This window comes from Stigmatopora nigra, chromosome 18 (genome assembly GCF_051989575.1).
Source record: "Stigmatopora nigra isolate UIUO_SnigA chromosome 18, RoL_Snig_1.1, whole genome shotgun sequence".
NCBI classification, from domain to species: Eukaryota; Metazoa; Chordata; class Actinopteri; order Syngnathiformes; family Syngnathidae; genus Stigmatopora; species Stigmatopora nigra.
In genome coordinates, this window is record NC_135525.1 from 3,457,412 (window position 1) to 3,480,776 (window position 23,365).

A 23,365-nucleotide genomic window follows, 5' to 3' on the forward strand; every position below is an offset into this window, starting at 1 on the left:
TAAGGGGAACATTTAGCAAGGTGGACAGGACAAGACTTGTATATTGAGTATAAACCAGTTCAGAAAATGTCCTATGTGTGTGTGTATGTGTAAATATGTACCGCGTTGCATTTGTACTTTTTTTTATTGCTTAATAAGGGGAATTGCAATCATAAATAAGAGGAACATTTCGCCGAGGCTGACAGTTATGTAAAAGAGAATCTTGAAACATGGATAGTGGTTGTTGTGAGACAGCCAATAAGAGTCCAGTAGAGTGACGTGAGGTTCTAAAGTGAGAATAAAAACATCTGCGACAATATTTTCAAAATAAAATAATGGATAAGTAAATGCATTTACATTTTGGGGATCCCGTAAATTGGATCTTTTTTTGTATCTCGAGGTACTCATTTCTATGTAAAAAGTTTTTGTAACTAACTTTGAAAATATTGTAACTAGAGGCATTTGTAAGTAGAGGTATGACTACATTGTTTCTTGTGAAACTCAATTAATAATAGTTTTTAACATGACCTTTTTTACATGATTAAATCAGGCGTCCTGTTTGAAAGGTTGAAAAGTTGAATAAACGATACTCAATAACTGGCACAACAGATGATAACCCCCATCCCTTAGAAAAGCTGCCAAACCTCTACATGCAAGCAAGCCCCTTCAACACAGCCCTCCCACCCTTCGTGATGTTGAGGCTACTGAACTATCCTTCTGGTCACACTCATTGTCAAACGGGACTACAGCAGTCAGTTCCCAGTTTTGTGTCAACAGCCAACTGTCTGTCTGGGATGTGTTTAATCATCAGCTTGGAACCATCTGCTGGGGCCCAGTGTACAGTGTGTACTGCTGCTGGCCGACAGCTACATCAAAGACACGTGAACATCTTAAAATGTGCAAATTTTAATCGAAAGACAACAGCTATATATGGCTGCCGAAAAGGAAAGACTCATGTTGTTTCCGAAATTAAATGGTTATAATTTATTTTTGAATATATAATTGTGTTTTATTCGGCCTGGGATATGCTCCAGGCACCCTTGCAACCCTCAGAAGGATGTGTGGTATGGAAGATTAATGAATGAATGAAAGAATATCCCCATGCCTACCTCAATTCTGAACATGTAGCCTTTGTAGGTGAAACGTAAGGTTATATACAGATAAGGTAGGATGCACCTCAACATTTCTGCCCCCACTCTTCATGCATTAAGAACAAATGGAGCAGTTAGGAAGAATTAAGAGGGTTGAGTCTTGTGTCACAGTCTTGTTAATGTCCCCAAAAGCTGTTTTTATAACCTCCCCCAGGTCCTGTGACCATATATGACAAGGGATGTAAGAAAGTCCATTTGGAAAAAGCTTTCCATGGGTAAGACAAAAACAAATACATTGTATAGACTTTATTCTGAGAAAGGACTTTGACTGCAGATGCTCCAGTGTGAACAATGTTATGTTTACAATTACTATGAATCAGTCTCCATCAATTATGTTCTAAGCAGACTATGTATTCATAGTCATGTTGCTATTGAATCAGACAAGGAAACATGGAAACCTTAGTCAAGTATGTTTTTCTTTGATTATCTTCTTTTGTATTGAAGTGGCTCAGTGTGTCAAATGCATTTATTACAGATCCCGTAACCAAACAATAACCATTTAATTGGGTCAAATTGTAATGCGAGCATGTGCAGGCACAACTGACGAATTCCAATGTATCTCAGCAGGCAGTATTCACTGCAAAGAAGACAAGTCACAAATGAATTAAAATGGTGTGAATTACATCCTAGTACTGGTCTCATTGATTGAAGTTTCAAGTTAACTAACATATTGAAACATCTCAAACCTTTGGCCTATGTACACTTGCTGTACCGGACTTGCACATTTTACTGTAAACTGTCCTTATATAGACTTGAAGAAGCTACACATTGTTTGGATCCTTGTCAACAGAACTGCATCTGGTGTTACCCACGTGCGCACACACACATTGAAATTATCAATTCTCATCCAACAAAACAAAATAAAAAAATAATTACACATATACACTACAATAAATTGTTACATTAAACATTGAAAGGTCTTCATGGTTGTCATCAACCCCCTTTGTTACTGACCGATTCAATATAAATGCAGAAAAGGAGAAATACACCTATATATATATATATATATATATATATATATATATATATATATATATATATATATATATATATATATATATATATATATATATATATATATATATATATATATATATATATATATATATATATATATATATATATATATATATATATATATATATATATATATATATATATATATTCATATATTCATTTGCTGAACATATATTCATTTGCTGAACCGCTTTATCCTCCCTAGGCTCACGAGGGGTGCCGGAGCTTTAGGCTCGAGGCAGGGGACACCCTGAACTGGTGGCCAGCCAATTACAGGGCGCAAGAAGACAGAAAACCATGCACCCCCACACTCATGCCTATGGAGACAAACACCCTAGGGCAGTGGTTCTTAACCTTGTTGGAGCTACCAAACCCTACCATTGAAAATGAAATATGATTTTATTTCAAATTCAAGATATAGCACTGATTGGCTTAGTAATGTAATGTGATCAACTGCAGCCATTGTGGGTTAAGTGGGATCAGTGGAGGTCCGTGCATGGCTGAAATGTGATTGGTTAAATACTTCAATATGAAAACAACACGTCTGAAAGCAGTGCAAACAGGGGGGAAAGCAATGAAAGGAAGCTAACAGACAATTTTGATTTTTTTAATAAGTATTGATGGACAAAATATAATATAGGATTCAGATATTTCTTAGGCCCACAGAGTAGGCCTTGAAGGCCCTGGCAGCCCGCCACTGAGTAGGATATGTTATCGTGAATAGACATGATGAGTCTGCGGCAGAGGCTCCACCGAACCCTTAGGGTTTGATCGAACCCAGGTTAAGAACCGCTGACTAATTTAGGGGCAATTCAGAGTGTCCAATCAGCCCACAATGCATGTTTTTGGAATGTGGCAGGAAACTGGAGTACCCAGAGGAAACCCAGGTGGATGTGACCTGGATTTGAACCCAGGACCTCAGAGCTGTGATACCTACATATATATATACCAAAGTGTTTTAAAGTTAATTGCAACAAAATCATTTACCATTTGGTAAAGCGTGTGGCTTGCATTTAAGTCTATCCATGCTTGTAAGGAAGGAGCCAGTGATTTGATTCTTGCACAACTTTGGCCCTCAGGCTTGTACTTTTTCTTGATGGCGTCCTAATTCCATTGTTTGGTGACCAAGCAACGTGGCACCCGCAGCTTTTTGTGGTGTTGACATAGGCACGGCGTTCCTGAACCTCCACAGGCTCTATTCACGGCGTCACCTGTTTGTTTTTCCGACTGAGAGCTGCCCATAGACCTTCACAACCTTCCGTTTATCAAATACAGTTGAAAGAAAGCATGCTACTACTAAAAATGATCAAGATAGCTCTGCATTAATTTATCACATTTATCAAACTCAAAGACACAAAATTCTCAAAATTCTTTTTTTTAAATAGTTTAACATTTAAGTTTAAAATTTTATCAAAAATTTTATGTCACAAAATCATCACACTAACAGATCCATGTCTGACTTGCTGTGCTTTGTTGTGTATTTTTGTTGTGAAATAATTTACTCACTAAAAACTGAACCCTCATCAATCCAAAGAGTATTCTCCAACATATTTTGGGAATGCAAGCAATTTATTCTAAATTAATGAAATATTTGCTGACTTCATTAGGAAAATAGTGCAATACCCCCAAACCAGAATGATATCCCTTCCATGTGAGGGTCAACGGTTTATGCAGCAGTAGTACAACGTGTTTAGCCTTGCAAATAGTGCATAAACGGTCTACTAAACATTTCCTACTGCATTTTTAGAAGATGGTAAACACTAGCAGCTGTGTGTATCGCTTAAACGGTGAACAAGGAAAACACCCAGGACGTGTTAATGTCCCTCACAACCTTTACTCCAATTCCACTGCTTTAATTCATGACTATACATGAATTTTATGTAACATCTTCAAAATTGAAAAAAAAACGGTATATTTTAAAAACAGAAAGTCACCAGCTTCTAAAATTGCTTGTTTCGACTACTCCATATTTAGGCTGTGCATAATTAAATCGAATTGAATATAATTGAATGCTTTTAGTGTTTTAGTGTTGAGTGGTCAGCACGGCGGCCTCACAACTCTGGGGTCCTGGGTTCAAATCCAGGTCGGCGCACCTGTGTGGAGTTTGCATGTTTTCCTCGGGCTTGCGTGTGTTTTCTGTGGGTACTCCGGTTTCCTCTCACATTCCAAAAACATGCATGGTAGGCTGATTGGACACTCTAAATTGCCGCTACGTATGAGTGTGAGAGTGAGTGGTTGTCTGTTGCTTTGTGCCATGTGATTCACGGTGTCCCCCACCTCTGGCCCGAAAGGGATAGGCTCCAGCACCCCATGTGACCATAATGAGGATAAAGCGGTTCAGAAAATGAGATGAGGAGTCGTCTAAATTGTGCTTTGAAAATAGAGTTTTTGATGATTTTCCAATATTACATGCTAAAAATGGTTTATGAAAAGATGCAGACTCATTCTGGAAAGAGTGTGCAAGATGTACAACTAGTTTCGAACCTTGACTTAGGCGGGCTGAGCTTTAAGTCACATTTGATTTGTTGCAGCAGAGTTGAATAAAAGGTTAACATTTTCAGCAGAATCTAATGATTGTGCAAAATCCTGGTTTGTAAATCATCCTCATTTACAGAAGAGAACAGTTGTTTTTCTACATCCATTTATTTATAAACACCATGAAATGAAACATATACAAGGGCTGAAAGAGCAATAAAGTGCAAAATGCATATCTTTTGAGATATGTAAATATCATGCTTTTGTAAACATATTGAGGAAATCTGACTTGTTTGTATACATTTTTTGAAGAAGATCTAATTCAAAGACGTATGCACGTACATCCTGTGAATACAGTGTTCCCTCGCTACTTCGCGGACTCAAAGCTTCGCGGAATTTTTTGGAGAAAAAATAAATAAAAATACAAATATTACATTGAAACAACATATTTTACAGTTTTTTTTTGTTCTAACTTGAATTTCAGTCTCTCTACCCGTATTCTATATGGTGTACTGTATACAGGGGGTAATTTATTTTTAAATTAAAAAAAAACATTTTTTTCAATTAAATTCAAATTAAGCATTTTTAAAGGGGAATCCCTACATTGCGGAAATTCACTTATCGAAAAATTAAAACATTTTTTTTTTTTTTTTATTACTAGTTTAACAGACTTAACTTTGCTTTTTTCTGTGATTTTATACAAAGACCAGGTGTGGCCACAAATTTAAGGAATTTGAAAGTGTTTACTTACTTTTTCCTCCCACTGTATAGAGAGAGACAGAAAAAAAATTAGACTCAGTTTCATACTGTCGCCAAGTGGAAACTGAAGCTGTGATTGAAGCATGTTACATTGCTAGTGACTAATTGGGATTCACCCGCCCAGAGGATTTTCCCCCTTGAGGTCTTATCTATTTCCTCTGGCTTTAGATCATCCCACAAGAAAATCCAATCTTTTTGATATATGTGTTTCTCACCGCTCTAATCCTCGCCTTTTCTGTCTCTTATGAGAACCAATATGTGGAAATATGGCTCTATTAAAGCAATATAATGTTAACCTTATGAAGTCAGCAGCAATTTAGTTTTAGCCTTTCATTCATACATTACAGTAACAAATATAATGTAGGTATGGGTAAAAAAAATGATAATAGTGCATCTACAGTGAAGTCTGTCATATTTATACTGCTAATATATTTAAACATTTTCACATCATATAAGAGAAAGGTCGGTTCTTTACTTTCAAAGCTATATATATATATATATATATATATATATATATATATATATATATATATATATATATATATATATATATATATATATATATATATATATATATATATATATATATATATATATATATATATATATATATATATATATATATATATATATATATATATATATATATATATATATATATATATATATATGCACTTAAAATCTTCTGTTGCAGACTTAAAACAAGATTTAATAAAGTTATTCTTTGTAAGTTTGACTATATTTCTTTCTTTTTTTCCTTTTCTTTAATGTTAATAAGGATAATATGTTGTACATATAACAATTTTATAAAATGATTTTATTTATAGTCAAGGTGGGAAGTGGGGGGGGGGTGAATAGTTTTCTTCTTGCTAGGGGGGGCCTAACAGAAAATAATTGAGAAGCACTGCATTACAGTAACAAACAAAATGTAGGTATGGGTAGAAAAAATGATAATAGTGCATCTACAGTGAAGTCTGTGATATTTATACTGCTAATATATTTAAACATTTTCATATCATATAAGAGAAAGGTCGGTTCTTTACTTTCAAAGCTCAAAAAGATGTATTTTCCTTCATTTTTTTGTTTTCTCACTTAATTTTAAATCTTTAAAACTACTGTAGAGTGTGAGTGTGAGCATTAATGCCTCAATCTGTGATTGGCTGGCCACTAATTTAGGGTGTGCCCCATCTGATGCCCTGAAAGAGAAAAAGATGGAGGACTCAATCCCCATGTAGGGTCCTACGTCCCAGTTTGGATTTTGCATGTTTCTCCAGGCCTGCGTGAGTTTTCTCCAGGAACTATAGTTCTATAGGAACTATAGGAACATAAGTATTAATGTGAGTATGAATGGTTGTCATTTTCCTTGTGCCTGGCGATTGATTGCCTGGCAGCCAATGTATGGCTCCAGCACCCCCGCGATCCTTGTGAGGATAAGCAGAATGGAAAATAAATGATCGGAATTTATTAAATTCAATACATTTTTATCCGAACTATAATATAATAGTCAATCAACCTAACAACACGAGGACAACTCATAGATAGCATTTGACTGCCCACTAATGATTATTTGTTAATTCCGATTTATTTTACTGCACAAATGTGACTTGTAGGTAAGAGGCACTTATTAAACTTATATCTGCACCATAATAAGCCAGTATAACTTTTACTTTGTACAAGATACATAGCAAGGCAGTCTTAGTCTGACTTTCTGTGCTTTGGGCTGTATTTTAAAATTCTAGAGGCAGGACTGATGTATCAATATCTTCACAATAGGAATAAACGAAAACCTTGAAAGAGAAATCGTTAACCATGGCTTCTTTTTTTCATCTTTTTTCAGACATTTGACATTAAAAAAGTGTTTTCGCCTTCTGGTTATACGAGATCATTAATTCTGATTCTGATTATGGTAGCAAACTTAGGTTACGTAATATAGATAGCTACAGCAACCTCGACATAGACAAAAGAACTGGTCTCATGAAGGACTAATCATGGTGGAGGATGTCTGTCTTAAACACAGAATCAAAACAATAACACCTAACAATCAACTATTTCAATAGGAAAAATCTCGGTTAACCATCGCGAACTGTGTTAGAATGATAAAATCTAAAGTTAAAGCTAACTCTGTGTGTGTAATAAGACCATAAAAGCACTCTTAATTTATCAGAAACATCGGACAACGTGATGGTCACATTTTTTCAGGTGAATTGTGGCTATTTGACTTGTCATGTGTTTCTCTTTGGTTGTGTTGCTTTACCTTTGCTTTCCATTAGGGTCGGAAATTCTTAGTAATGTGTTTTACTCTGCAGGAAGGGAGGAGTTGTAGCCATTTATCTCTCTCTTTTATTTTAGTCTTGGCAGTTCTTGAGATAGGTGACAGGATATATTATCAAAAAGATCTGTACAGCCTTACATACGGCATATTAAAGTTGGTGCCACCAGGGGTATATTTGCTCCTTCCGCCTCATCCTTTAAGACAACAAAGTTAGTCCCGGGGCCTTTTCTTGATTGGTCGGTTAAAAAGAGGATGGGGTGGGAGAAGAGATCTGCTTGCTTGAATCTACTTGCACTTTCTCATCTGAACTCAGACTATAGGTCGGATATCTGACAGATGTCTTCATACTGGAAGAATGGATTTCAAAAGTGGAGTTTTTATTTTTTCCAGTTCAGCTGTCTTTGAGAAGGACAAGATTATTGGAATTTTAACAAGATTTCTCTTTTTCGTGTACATCTGTAGCTACAAAGAATTCAAATTCAACTCTATGCAACGCAGTGTGACTTTGAATTAAGTGGTGGGGAAGTTTCAAGGAGATGACAGACAGACCTAAATTAGATAATGTACTGAAATAATATGATCATTTAAATGTAACACTTATCGCTATGTCATCATTTCGGTTGATGCCGAACAAAAATACTTTGGCAACTTCACAAGGGAGGCTCCTTTTTCTCTTTTTATTGATCTCCAACAATCAGGTAAGTGAAAATCAAAACAGCACGCACACAAGTATAATGTTTTTTTTTTTTCAAAATAACAATAAAAAACAAATGGTTCATCTTTGTAAACATTTCTTCAAAATTCAGCTTTAATCCACAAACACAGTATTCTATTTAAAACATTTTTTTATTCTCATCAACACATTTTATCTCTACATCGTATCTTTTCACTTAAAATAATTCACTTCACCCTTTTTGCCATACATTAAGTAATAGGTAAATGGATTAGACAGGCAAATATTAACCATATGCAATAAAAAGAGATGAAGTAGTCAAATACTCCTACAAAAGTGGTCATTAAAAAGATAATCTTTGTGGTCTATTTGGTGTTCAGATGGAAATGTTGAGTTGGGGTAACTTAATCAGTTACTAATTATAAATTCCGCATATATATATTTTGAGTTATTGTTGTATTTATGTTATTTAAATTCAAACCTGAAGCCTACCATTTTTTTTAGTTTTTCTTTTTTTTCTTTTTTTTGCAACCCTTTACATGTCAAATCTGACCGGTGTGTTCTCCAGGGTTAATTTGTTCCCCCCCAAAAAGCTGTGATCAATTTCAGATGCATGTAAGAGGAATATTTAAATTAAAATTCTATAATGCAAGCAAGTAGGTAACTGATCAACACTCAATTTTATATTGATACAGGGAAAACGAGCTACTTAGCTGTGGGTGGCCATTCTGGGCTCCAGGATCCAGCTGGATGACTTTTTGTGTGCGTAGGGAGGCAGAGAAGCATGCTATGGGAACATTCAAAGAAGAGGAATGTTTGCATATATGTTAGGGACAATGAGTGGACTCTTATGGGCGCTCTTTGTAAAAATGTGCTTGGATAAAAAGACAACAACATTTTCTCAAATTTAGTACCACGCTGTGTTTCAAATGTGGAATGAACATTTTTGTCGCTTATTTTTTGCCCATTTACAAGAATATTTAGCTAATTCAGTTTTTATTCCTTTTTGTTAATTTCCTGAACCGCTTTTTCCTCAGTAGGGTCACAAGGGTTGTTGGGGGGCACCCTGAATCGGTGGTCAACTAATCTATATCTTAAATTTTATTGTTAACCCAAAATATAAATCCTACATATAAATTGTGAATTTTAATGTGGAATCTAAACCCTAATTAGATCTCTTAAGTAAATCCCAAATGTCTCAACTATTTAGCTAATATGTAAATTCAAACGGTCAGTGACCGTAAGTAACAAAATAAAATCCAAAGGAACTAATTTTTAGCTACTGAAATTTTATTGGATCTTTAAAACTGTGGGAAAAGTTTGAGAATACAAGTGTTTAGACAAAAACTGTGGGAAAAGTTTGAGAATACAAGTGTTTAGACAAAATATAAATCTGTCTCTCTGCCATGTACTGCATCAAAGCCAAATACCATGGAGTGAGAATGATAGGTAAAAATACAAATCCAACCACAAATAAGCAATGGATGCAAGCTGACTGCCACTGTTGGAAAGAAAACCTCCAACTCCATCTAGATGAGCGCTGGATATCCTCAAAAATGCATATCTGTCAACCTCTGGCGATATCTGCCCTTATAAATGATTTTGATTCCCCGCACAAACCCCCAAAAAACCTTACAAACTGTTTTCAAGGTTTTTGGGGGGTTTGTACGGTGTTTGTAAGGTTTTTCCGGGGGTTGTACGGGGAATCGTAATCATTTATAAGGGCAGTTATTGGCAGAGGTTGACAGGTATGAAAATGAGTTTTCAGAACCTTGGTGTTAAGATCAGTGAAAAAGACATTTGTATCCAGGTGTGATACATTAAGTTCACGGATGACACATTAGTGATATGCCCCTCATTCAGAGCATTGGAAAATGACTGGACAGATGAAGAATGTTTTAAACACCTGCACTGCTGATAGAGAAAGAAGAAGCTGCAATTGAACATAGAGACGAAGAATGAAATAATCATCGACATCTGAATACACATCTGGAGCAATCCATTCGGGGGGACTAGATCGCTCTAGTTTTAAGGCAGGGGTGGGACAACTGGTCCTCAGGGGCCGCTGTGGGTGCAGATTTTTGTTGCAACCGATCCTGCAAAGACACTTTTAACCAATGTGATTTCTGCAGAAGACAAGACGCACCTGGCTGTAATCCATTGACACCAGATTGGTGAAAAGGTCTCTGCTTTATGGGTTGGGATGAAAGCCTGCATCCATTTTTTTGTGGAATAATTTGCCCACCTCTGTTTTAAGGTCACGTTCTTAGCTGGTTCTGCAGTGCCAAACCACTGCTCAAATTATAAATTTCCGCTAGAGGACACCAAATGCCAAGGAATACATTATAGTTTGAGTTCAATTCATTTATTAATGGTGCAATACATATCAATGAATGAAACGTTTTTCTGAAGGGAAATACACATTCACCTCTACTACCAGCTCTTGTTGATATGTTAGATTTTTTTTTAATTCCTGCAGTGGAGGAGTTATACATTTAGTGACCCACGTCCACACAAGTACATTAAACTTTTCACGTCAGTTTATAGATTCTTTTCTTTGAGTTGAGTTGAGTTTTTTCTTTAATTTATCTGAAATAAAATGCCGTTGATCTTTTTGATTAACTTGTTTCAAATTATTTAATAGCATTGCTTCAAATTGGTTGCAGCCCATCAGTTGAGTGGTTAGCGCGACAAACTTACAGCTCTGGGGTCCTGGGTTTGAATCCAATTCGTTCCACCTGTGTGGAGTTTGCATATTCTCCCTGGGCCTGCATGGGTACTCTGTTTTCCCTCGCACATTCCAAAAATATGCACAAGATTTAGGTTTAATAGAAAAATCCAAATTGTCAGCCAATGTTAGTGGGTGTTTATATGCCCTTGGTCTGGCTTGGGTTTCTTCAAGGGTTTTATACAACGACATGAATGCTTTACATGTGAATGTATTGAAGTGAGGTATCTGTCTAATTGTTTTTCCTTTTTTTGACTCTACATAAAAGATGACATGCTCAGTGCTTGAAAGTCTGATATCTAAGCGCACAGAATACTGGGAGGTCTGCAATAGAAGTCTCACAAGTCCACATGCCAAAACCGGTGAGCCTGAAAGTTAAACTTCATTTAATGGACATTGGACTTTGTCTTCACAATTGAGTAGATTGCTTTGCAGGATGCTGAGCAATTGAAGATGGGTTAGATTTTCTTTTGCTTAAAACGCTAATTTGAAATAACGGAAACCGTTTAAGAACTATGTTATGAAAAAACTAAATGTCATGTTAATTTATACCAAAAAAAAACTACAATAAGTCTAAAATAACATTCACTACCGTTGCAAAACGCAAAACCCTTTCCATGCAGATCTACTGTAGTGTAATACCTTGAGATACGAGCTTAATGCGTCACAGGACTGAGCTCGTATGTCAATTTACCCGTATCTCAAATACATTCTTCCTCTAGAAATTAACTTAATAGAAATTAATCCCTCCCCACACTCTGAAAAACACCAAAAACAGGATATTATAATGTAAAAACATTTTTATTTGTTCAAAAGTGGCAAATACATATTTAGTGGTTATGATCTTCAAGACTTAAATGTGACATTATTCAATACAGACGGTAGCTTTTCCCGAGAAGAGAGAGATAGGCAGAGAGAGAGAGAGAGGTGTTCCACTGTGGCTTTCGAGTCGGAACTTGTTGCTTCTCCATCCCTCAGAACCGAATGTATCCCAGTTCGTTTTTTTAGAGTATCAAACCAGCTATGACACGCGTTGATGCTTGCGTTGCTTTTAAGTCCATGTAGATAACGTCAGTTTTTTTTTGCAGATGATTATCGACTCGGTCACGCTATCAGTATATCTTTTAATAATTTTGTTCCTGTACAGGTTGGAAATTATGGTTAGCCCTTCATTTCACTGGCTTGCTTTGGATCCATTGTTTTCCCCTTCATTTCTCACTGATTAACGCAATAAAAATGCAATCTGTACGGCCCGGTGCTCGTAGATATCTTTATGCCATGGGGATTCAGCGAGAAGAACAGAGCAATATTATGTTCTCATAGTCAGCCTCTCTCATATCGGGAATTATCTCGTATGCTCGTATCTCAAATTTATCTCATATCTGAGGGCAAAAATTTGCTCAGAATTTTCCTCATATGTCAAGTTTCTCATATGTTGGGAAACTCATATGTTAAGGTATTACAAAGTATGACATATAAAATAACCAATGAGAAATCTGAAACACTACTGTTGCCTTACAGGAATCTACTGTAAAGGAACGTTTGACACATTCTTATGTTGGCCCCATTCGCCTCCTGGTAACGTGTCCGTCCCTTGTCCTCCCTACCTACCATGGATTAGTATGGGTAACTTTTTAATTTTTTTTAACAAATACAAGTATAGCATGTCAAGTGCTGTTAACTGTTGCCATTGTGTCAATAAATACATCAGAGGCCACTAACTAGTTTTTTTCTGCAGTAACTCAGGGTTATATATATATATATATATATATATATATATATACTTCCACACATTTTTTTTTTTAAATATCTAATTGAATTAAATAAATTTGCAATAGCTGCCGAAAACTCAAGAAAGGCGCACCGAGAATGCTTGGAAAATGGAAGGTGGCGGCAAAAAGAAAACTCATCAGAACCATGGAGAGATGATTCCGAATGTCAGGGGGGACATTATTTTAAAGACGAGGTGAGGAAAAAAAAGGGATATGAATTTGATGAAAAAAATATTTGTCTTTCTCCACTTTATTGTTTTTTTGGTCTGTGTTTCTTGGGGGTGTGATGGGAAAACATTGAATGGCTGTGATAATTTACAATGACATACTTTTACTTTTCATTATATCTAGCTATGGCCGAGAAGTGTAGGTTTCTAGAACATATGACGGAGCAAATGATGGGCTGTTTTGACCAACAAGCCTCAGCCATGAGTTTCTGCCACCAGTTAACTACTCAATGTCCATTTTCCTGAATTTATTTAAAAAAAACTTTTGAATAAATCTGATGGTGCAAGTTTTATTTCATTAGTTATTTCAAATTCTTGTTGTTATTTTTTGTTCCTTCTACTAATCCAATCCTATACTTCAAATTCGTTCACTTTCCGAACCGCCTACCACCTCACAATGGTTCCGTGGGTGCTGGTGCTTATCCCAGCAAACTATGGTCACAAGATGAGGGATACCCTGAATTGATGGCCAGCCAATCGCAGGGCATTCTCCAATACTCGTGGAGACATGTTTTTTAAAATGTAAATTTAACTACAGATGGATACATTGTTAACAATTAGGTTTACAACTGCGTCAAACACATTAGGTACATTAATTTATACCATGTGAAACACACGTGTAAACAGATACAGGTGGTTACCGGTTTCCTCCCACATCCCTAAAACATGCAGGTAGGCTAGTTGAACAATCTGAATTGCCCCTAGGTATAAGCGTAAATGCGTAAATGGTTGTCTTTCTCGATGTGCCCTATGATTGGCTGGCCACCATGGTGTATCCCTTGTGAGGATAAGGGGTCCGGAAATGAACAATATAATATGATATACAGGGCGGGTCGGTGGGCTAGCTTTCGACTTTCCTGTGTGGAGTTTGCATGTTATGCTTGGGCTTGTGTGGGTTTTCTTTGGGTATTCTGGATTCATCCCACATCACAAACATGCATGGTAGGCTGGTTCAACACTCTTAATTGCCCCTAGGTATGAGTTTGAGCTTGAATCGTTGTCAGTGTCCTTTTACCCTGTGATTGGCAAGCCACCAATTCAGGGTGTCCTCCGCCTGGTGCTCTTAGTGGACTGGGTTTCAAAATCGATGGTAGAGTTTCTCGATTGCAAACTATACTAAATTGTTTTTCTGTTCAATTCAAGGTGATCTTTCTTCACTACCAACCAGTAACGTGGAAATTACTTGTGAAAGTGTATTACGTATCAGTATTATAGCGAACAAACATACTGTAAGCATCATGTGCAACTGTGTGCTTATGTCTATTGTTTCGTGTATTCTGGTGGGTACAGGAAGAGCAAATGCGTCGGCAGACTGCCCTCCGCGTCATCTCTGTCATTGGCTATTCCTTCTCCCTGGCTTCCCTCATGTTAGCAACACTCCTGATGGGCATGCTGAGGTCAGTAGCCATGATACCATTAAACAATATTGCTTTTTAAATGTTTTTTTATTTTATTTTAGATTGTGTTACTGTCTTAAAATACATTCCATATATTTAAACTTAACTTCTGCCTTTATACAAGGTGGCAATTTTTTTTTCTACCAGCAGACTATTACAAACACATACAGGTGCAGTCCATGTATTGACATAATATATGCAACCCAATATGTACAAAGTACTTGTATTCTGATTTTATGTATCTCACACTGGCGGCCCAGCAGCTGAGTGGTTAGCGCGTCGGACTGACAGTTTTGAGTTCCAGGTCGCGCCACCTGTTTAGAGTTTGCATGTTCTCCCCGGGCCTGCGTGGGTTTTCTCTGGGCACTCCAGTCTCCTCCCACATTCCAAAAACATGCATGGTAGGCTTGTTGAGCATCCTAAATTGCTCCTAGCTATGAGTTTGAATGTTTGAAAGTGGGTGGAAAAAAAATAGTTCGAACCATTCGGTTGTGTCCTGCGATCGGTTGGCCACAGGGCATCCCCCGCTGGCTCCAGCACCCCCCGCGACCATTGTGAAGACAAGCGGTTCAGAAAATGAATGAATGAACGTCTGACACGTAGGATCAAATACCTGACAAACTGTTTGAAATGGGTCTACACTACTGTCAAAGACATTGAGTCCAAGTGGACCGTGTCCCACACCTGTATTGCTCTGGCGAGAAGGTGAGCAATGCCTCTTGAGGCAGAAATCCAAAATAGTGAACACAAGCTTAAGAAGTTGAACTACCGGGTCATTTTAGTCCATGGGACCACGGAAGCAGCTGACGGATATCTAGTAGCCAAGCGAACACGTGGCTCTGGTGATCTCTGAGGCAAAAAAATGGACATGGGAGGGGTTATGTGACACCACGGAGAATGACTTGTTCACGGTTTCAAAGAAATGTAGTCCATATTTGAAAGAGGTCGAATCCAACCATATCCAATTATTCTTTTGCACACTGTATTTTCTTTATGCTGTTATCATTTTCAAGGTTTGCTACTTGCGCGAAAATAAAGCAAGGGTGACTGATAAAGACAGCATTATATTTTCTAATTAATTGCATCAGTTCCCAAAAGAATTATGAGAATCTATCTTTTTGTAGTTGCCTTGTGATTGGTTGGCCACCAATTCAGGGTGTCCCACTTCGGATGCACGTAGTGGGTTACACTTGTGAGGATAGACGGCTCAGAAAGTGAACAAATGAATGTCTCTTTTAGTAAAATTACTGTTAAATAACAAATCTGGCTGATAGTCTTCTTCCTATGTTTTCCAGGAAGCTCCACTGTACCAGGAACTACATTCACATGAATTTATTTGTCTCATTCATCCTAAGAGCTGTTGCAGTCATTTCTAAGGAAATTGTATTACACATGATGTATTCCAACCTACCCAAGGATGACCCTGGTTGGAACTCCTATTCAAGTTCTCCGGTAGTTTCCACATCTTTATACTTGTTCATGATTTTTCTTCTACTGACATCACTGTATCAATAATTGCATGTCTCCACCTTCAAACCAGATGTGTGTTGTATTACAAAGTAAGGGTGTGATAATACATTTATCAGGATCGAAATATAATTTGGTAAAGAAAATGTACAGTGTTCCCTCGCTTATCGCGGTTAATGGGGACCGGGACCCCCGCAATAGCTGCATTTCCGCGAAGTAGGCGTGCCCCTTCAAAAATGCTTAAAGAAACGTATAACACGTGCACAAAAGCACCACCAAGCAAAAACATTATAGTAGTAGTAGATAGAGGATCTTCTGCAGTTTTTTTGCACGTAAGAAACATCGTTATTGGGAGTTGTGAACATTGTTTTTTTTTGGCGGTGAAGATGCGCCTGTAAACAGCCATGACGTCATCAATGCGATTCCTGAACTCTCCCCATATTATTGACCATTTATTTGGCCTTTTTTTGATGCAATTACTAATTCTTATAGAATATTTCTTTTCCACCTCTTGTAAAATGATGTAATTTATAATTTTAACGTAATATCTTTAATTTTTTTTTCCTGAAAAAAAGCCGCGAAGCTTTGAGTCCGCGATAGCTGAAGCGCGAAGTAGCGAGGGAACACTGAACATATTTATTGTCATGGGCCACTCAGTGTGCCAATGGCTTCCCATTGGAAGGTTGGGTTGAGATAGCGCTTTCCTCTGCTGCTTGTACAGAATTTCTTTTGATTATAAATTTTGAAGTTTTGATCAGTTCATCATGATTTATTTTTGAAACATTTCTTCCATATCCTTCTCAAACCATCATTTTTTTTCTTCTCAACAGATAGCTCTAATGTGCAAATTTTCAAAAGTGGCCATGGAATATTTTGTGGCTTGTAACTATTTTTGGCTTTTGGTGGAAGCTATATTTCTTCACGCACTGCTCTTCACTGCTGTCTTAACCAAGCGACACCTATTGAAGAATTACATGCTGTTAGGATGGGGTATGTGTACTTTATGAATCAAATGCAAAAAAAAAACTTCAAAGTGAACTAATAACAAATCAATACCAAATGTTGATACAACCAATGCAAACTTATTTTTAAGACTAGACAGTAAATCAGGCAAAAATGCACAATAAAATAACAAAACATATACATCATAAAATTCTATCTCACACCAAATTTCTATGAAATCCATTTAAATCTTAAGCATTGCTTCTTAAAAAAGCCGCCAACTCTGGACGAAGAAGGCAAACCTAGAGCACCCTTCTCACAGCTGTCACTGTGGAAATAATTTGTAGAGCTAGTCAAATGACAAAAAGAAGTGTCACTAAAATATGTATATATAATAAAATGCTAATTATTCTCCCTTCAGTACACGTGAATGCTTTTAGATATACTGTGGCTACTTTCAATTTAAAAAAAAAACGGTAAATTTGTCCATATGGGGCGGCCCCGGCAGATGAGTGGTTAGCCAGTCGGCCTCAATATTCTGTTTTAAGACATATTTTGATCAAGAATGAATGTAAATAGTTGGCCGTCTTCTCGTGCCCTGCGATCTGGTCACTGTTTCACGGTGTACGCCGCCTACGGCCTGAAGTTAGCTGGGAATAGGCTCCAGCACCCCCGCCCCATCGTGAGAATAGACAGTTCAGAAATTGAAATTAGATACGATTTGTCCATATGTGAAAAATGTGATTTCAGTTTTCATGTACCTAATACTTAATTGTGAATTTTCAGGCATGCCTGTCTTTTTCGTGATGCCATGGACCATTGTTAAAATTTTATATGAAAACACAGAGTAAGTATATTGGCAGCTTTACTTTAAATGATTTGAATGAATTATTTCTCATTCGATCATTCTTAACATTTGTCAACATTTATTCTGAAGGTGCTGGTCAATTGTCAACAGGTGGTTCTGGTGGATAATAAAGGGCCCTATAACCATGTCATTGATGGTAAGTTATCAAATTCATGGGTGTGCGTGTGTGTGTGTGTGTGTGTGTGAGTGTGTGTGTGTGTGTGTGTGTGTGTGTGTGTGTGTGTGTGTGTGTGTGTGTGTGTGTGTGTGTGTGTGTGTGTGTGTGTGTGTGTGTGTGTGTGTGTGTGTGTGTGTGTGTGTGTGTGTGTGTGTGTGTGTGTGTGTGTGTGTGTGTGTGTGTGTGTGTGTGTGTGTGTAAAACTGATACAAATGCCAGCATGGGCACCATGGTGAAACACTTTTTAGCACGACACGTCACAATTCTGAGCAGTTTTTTTCTCAGATACATTTATTCATATGGTATTCACGTCCAGAATGACACATGAAGAATTTAGTGTTCAGTCTACTATGCATGACTTTTGGATGTAAGAGAAAGTCAGAGCACATGCAAATTCCACTCAGGAAGAGGTTTAGGATTAAACCTACCCAGTCACCCACTGTGGTGTTATATATGTTATGTGTATGGCTCCCATGACATAATTTTTTTTGGCTCCAGGTCAAAAAGTTTCCTTTCCTTTGTTTTAGAACATATTTTGATCACAATTGATTTTATGTTGACACTACATTTAATTTATATTTCAGATCATTTTTTTCATATTCATCAAAATTCTACTGCTGTTGCTGTCCAAGCTCAAAGCGGATCAAGTGAAATTTACCAACTACAGATACAGGTATTTCCTGGAAGATGATCAGCCAAATACAGTACAATACTTGGATATTGTAGATCAGAAATGGCCACAATAATAAAAAAAAAAAACGTGGAGTAGGTTTACCCCTTTTAATTCTACTATACTACATGTTTTCGTGCCTATACAGAAATACAAGTAGACAAGTACAATTATCCAGAAGTGTATTTATTATATATTATAGCGGTAAGCATATGAAAATACTGTAATATAGAAATATAATATATATAAAAATTGTACGTACTTTAAATACTGTACTCACAGTGAAAATAGTACCTATCTGCTTAATTTAAATGTAAAAAACGCTATTTTTTTGGTAAAAATATGCTTTTGTACAAGGACATGAAACTGTCAAGTACTAATATCTAATGGTACTAAGATCACGTTTTTCATCTTTATTGCCGTCATTGTTTTGGAAAATTAAACTTCGACTTCGCTCCTCCACAGCATTCAGCCATCAATTACACGTCCAGAGAGCTCTATTTTCGGATAAAAACAATGGCGTAAGCCTGCTGCCCGGACTTAAATGTAAATTCAATTTTCAGAGAAAAAAATCCACCCTCACAGAGGCTTCTGAACGCTTAGTCCACTCAAAAAGCTCTATTTTGGGATAAAAATGATGGCCACTGCCCGCTACCCGCCATTGAGTTGAATCACACTCCCCTATGTTGCGTCATTTCTTATTAGAAAGCAGAAGACAGGGAAGGATACTGTTTATCAATATTTTATCATCCCTAAGGGTAATTCCACTTATTAAATAGTATCCAATTTATGTCGCCCTAAACAACAAAATCCAGGGAATGTTTAGTTACAGGGGTCTCAAACCAACTCTCAAAGGGCTGCATTGGGTGCAGGTTTTCATTCAAACTGAACAAGAGGACACCTTTTCCAAATGTAATCTGTTGAGAATATTTTGGATTATGTGACCACACTTGTGTATCAAATTTTGATGTTTGATGTTGGGTTTTGATTCATTTCAGTTTAGCCAAGGCAACACTAGTGCTGATTCCTCTGCTGGGAATCCATGAAGTGGTCTTCACAGTGCTCGTCGATGAATGTATGGAGGAAAGCAGTCGTTACGCTCGGGATTTTATTAATCTCACCATTAGCTCTTTTCAGGTAAGACTGATCACTCTAATTACAAGCCAGACTATTTTTCATTTATTTGATTAAATGATTGATAAAACACTGAAAACAAAAGTAAAATAAGATTATTAATCAAAAGTCAAGGGGGTGGGGGGTTGCATAACTTGGATCTTGCATTTGTATATATGAATAGTCATTTGAAGAGCAAAGGTTTTTGTAACATGGAAATTTCGTATGTAGAAGCATTTGTAAGTAGAGGTACATATATATATATATGTACATATACACACCCAGTAGTGTTAAAAGACCATTAAAACTTGTGTGTTCACTGCATCTTCTTCAACACTGTTTAAAACTGACCTGGACACCACAAAAAAATCTGATTAGTTAAAGCAACAGTCTTATTGACGCTTATTTAATGCAGCAGAGCCCACAGAACTGATTGTGAAGGCCTTGAGGCAGATTTCTGACCCCGGCAACAAATAATGGCTGAAATGTGATTGGTTAAATGCTTCAATGTGAAAACACATATATGGAAGCAGTGCAACTAGGAAAAGCAATGAAATGAAGCTAACAGACAATTTGGAATTATTTAATAAGTATTGATGGAAAAAATATATAATATATGATTCAGATATTTCTTAGGCCAGCAGAGAAGGCCCTTTAAGGCCCTGACGGCCCGCCACTGAGTACTACATGTCAAACACATTCCCAAGAGATGCAGAATATTATATTGTCAAAAAACAACAACAAGCCCAGCATTCATTAGTACAAACTTTGAAGGTTGCAAAATTGGACATCGAGTGAAACCCCCTAGCTTCCACCCCCGGGGGTTAAATTCTGAATTTTGGAGAATATGTATTCAGCAATAACTTCATTAGCCTACTCTCTACTCTCATCTCAAATAGGTGTTCTCTACAAACATATTGACTTCAAGAGGCCAAGACATTCACAATAGGAAGAATATATGCAATAACACACAACATCAACAGCACAACCCAACAAATAATATTTGCAAGCAACACTCTTAGTCAATGCCTTTTACTATTAATTTCAGCCATTATGATTGTGTAAATATGTAAATATCGTAATCATGTGCTTTCCTTTTACAGGGGTTCTTGGTTGGAGTGTTGTATTGTTTTGCCAATGGAGAGGTATGCTTTCATGTCTTCCCCTAATCTGATTTTATATTATATAATTTATTTAAGTTTTATATATTCTATAAAGGATGGCCCTGTGTGGGCGAGTGGTTAGCGCGTCAGCCTCACATCTCTGGGGTCCTGGTTTCAAATCCAGGTCCTGTTGTTTACAGTTAGCCAGTTTAAGGCAGGTTTTTGCATGTGATAGCGCACATGTGCTTATTTTTACTGCACATACAACTTGATGGTCAAATGCAAATAGAAGGTAGCATGGCAATTAAAATATGATCATGGATACATATTTATTTTATTATTTTGTTTCACTGTAATTAGGTTCAAGCTGAACTGAAGAAGCGCTGGCAGATTTTTTTATTCAACAACAACATTCACTTCAGAAGCTGTTTCCAAGGTGCACCACTCAAGCATCTGTGGAAGTGCACAAGAAAGCACCATCCACAGTGCCCAAAAAGAAACTCCTATGAAGACGGACCAACTTCTACATTCACTATAAACCCACACCTGCTACAGGTGACTCTCCATGGGTGTGTTAAAGCCAAAGGACAAAGGGAGAATAAAGGCCAAGGCCTAAAAGAATATGACACAGCAGGTCTTGACTTTCTGACCAGGAAGAGTCTGTCCAGTAGTGATGGGGAAATGACACATGGCGAGACAATGGAGGAGATTCTGGAGGAGAGTGAGTTTTGAATCCACTTAGCTCTCAGCCTGTGTTGTAAGGGGTCGTCATAGTACATCATCCATCTTACAAAAGTATTGTTTTTTTGTATCTTAACCTCTCAACTCAACCCGTGTACTTTATCACCTCTTCTAATAATATTCTTGTAAGTCTTACTCTTGTTCTCTTGCCTGGCAGCTCAAGCCTCATCATTCTTTTCCCATGTACACGTGCCATATTAAACATTTAAACATGCCAAATGCTAAAATAGACTGGAGTCTCATGTAGTGTAAGGGTTTGACAACTGCTTCCATGAATGGATGATTGATTGAAGAAACCACTAACAAGGTTCTCATCTCACATATTGAACTATGTCTTAGGCTTTTCACATCGTTCTCCCTCCCTCGACCACCCCTTGTATTTCTGTCCTTTTAGTCTAGGGGAGGGGTAGGTAACCTATGGCTTGGGAGCCATATGCCGGCACGTTGAGACTACATCTAGCCACCCTTAAATTATATATTTTTTAGATTTAGACCTTTCTGCATGCAAACTCTCACTGATACTCATTGATCAGCAACAGTGTAGCAATGTCGTCAAAAGAATTCAGAGACTTTTGTTCTTTAAAGGTAATAAAAATTAAACTAACGTTAACAGCTGGACACTTATATTACTGCTGACTGCATTTTAAAGATGAGGTTATTGAACATGACTAATAAAAAAACAGTCATCATTTATTACGGTGTAATACAGCACTCCTTAAACAGAGCATTTATATGACATATGCCCATATGCCATTACTTATGGGTTGTTAAAGTTTTTTTTAATATAATGTGTTTTGTAAATATTGCCGTATTAATATATGGAAATTCTGTATCATGTTTTTCATGTACTGTTCATATACTCGTATATATAATTTGTATAGTTATAAGGTGTCACTGAAGTTTAAATGCAAAAAAGTACTACATTTAGTAAAAGTGTGTATAAATAAAAAAGTTAAACCGTCTTAGTATGGGATAAATCTTGGATGTAAATACATTTATTGTTTATTGAATTTATATTAAAAATATTAGTTTTGATGTTAACATTTTGAGAGGTCAATTTTGATGTTCAGCATGTAAAGTTTGCATTGGAAACAAGTTGTAGAAATCTGTAAATACAAAAACAAACATAAGATATACAGCGGCCTGGTGGATGAGTGGTTAGCGCATCGGCCTCACAGCTCTGGGGTCCTGTGTGGAGTTTACATGTTCTCCCGGGCCTGTGTGGGTTTCCTCCGGGTACTCTGGTTTCCTCCCACATTCCAAAAAACATACATAGTAGGTTGATTGGACACTCTAAGTTGCCCCTAGGTATGGTTGTGAGTGTGGATGGTTGTCTGTCTTCTTGTGTCCGGTAATCAGCTGGCCACTGATTCGGAGTCAGCTAGGATAGGCTCCAGCACCCCCGCGACCCCAATAAGGATAAAGCATTTCAGAAAATGAATGAATGAAAGAATTTAAAAAAATAGTGCAAGTGGGAAAGATTTGTTTGGTGTTTATTTGGTCAATAAAATACCTTGTTTACACAGTTATCTTTGCTTTTATTTTACATTGTCTTGCATTGAGTAAATAGGTGGCGTATTGTGTTTGTAAGTTTCTCATCGCAAAATAAAGGCAAGTGCAATCAATTGTAAGGGATGTCATTAGTCGGGGGTGTGGAAAACGAGGACATGGCGACTTAAGTACGAAGTCAAGATCTAATGCTAACAGTAATTAAACAATGGTTTTTAATTTGTTTCAAAACGTTTAGGTAGATGGAATTAGCCATATACATTATAATACATAAACCTTATGTTGGCCCGGTGTATGAGTGGTTCGCGCTTCTGCCTAACAGTGGGGAACCCGGGTTCAAATCCA

The 23,365-nt window shown here is 37.0% G+C and overlaps 1 protein-coding gene across 1 annotated transcript; it reads left to right on the plus strand.

Moving 5' to 3' along the window:
• The first annotated feature begins 7,947 nt into the window (after positions 1–7,947).
• glp2r (glucagon-like peptide 2 receptor) lies at positions 7,948–23,031 on the plus strand. The gene is made up of 13 exons (XM_077738952.1): positions 7,948–8,351; positions 11,323–11,416; positions 12,576–12,680; positions 12,893–13,020; positions 14,344–14,450; positions 15,746–15,902; positions 16,748–16,907; positions 17,646–17,706; positions 17,797–17,863; positions 18,469–18,557; positions 19,553–19,691; positions 20,771–20,812; positions 21,131–23,031. The coding sequence occupies exons 1-13, from the start codon at positions 8,259–8,261 to the stop codon at positions 21,500–21,502; spliced, it is 1,614 nt and encodes a 537-aa protein (XP_077595078.1). The 5' UTR covers positions 7,948–8,258; the 3' UTR covers positions 21,503–23,031.
• The last annotated feature ends 334 nt before the right edge of the window (positions 23,032–23,365 follow it).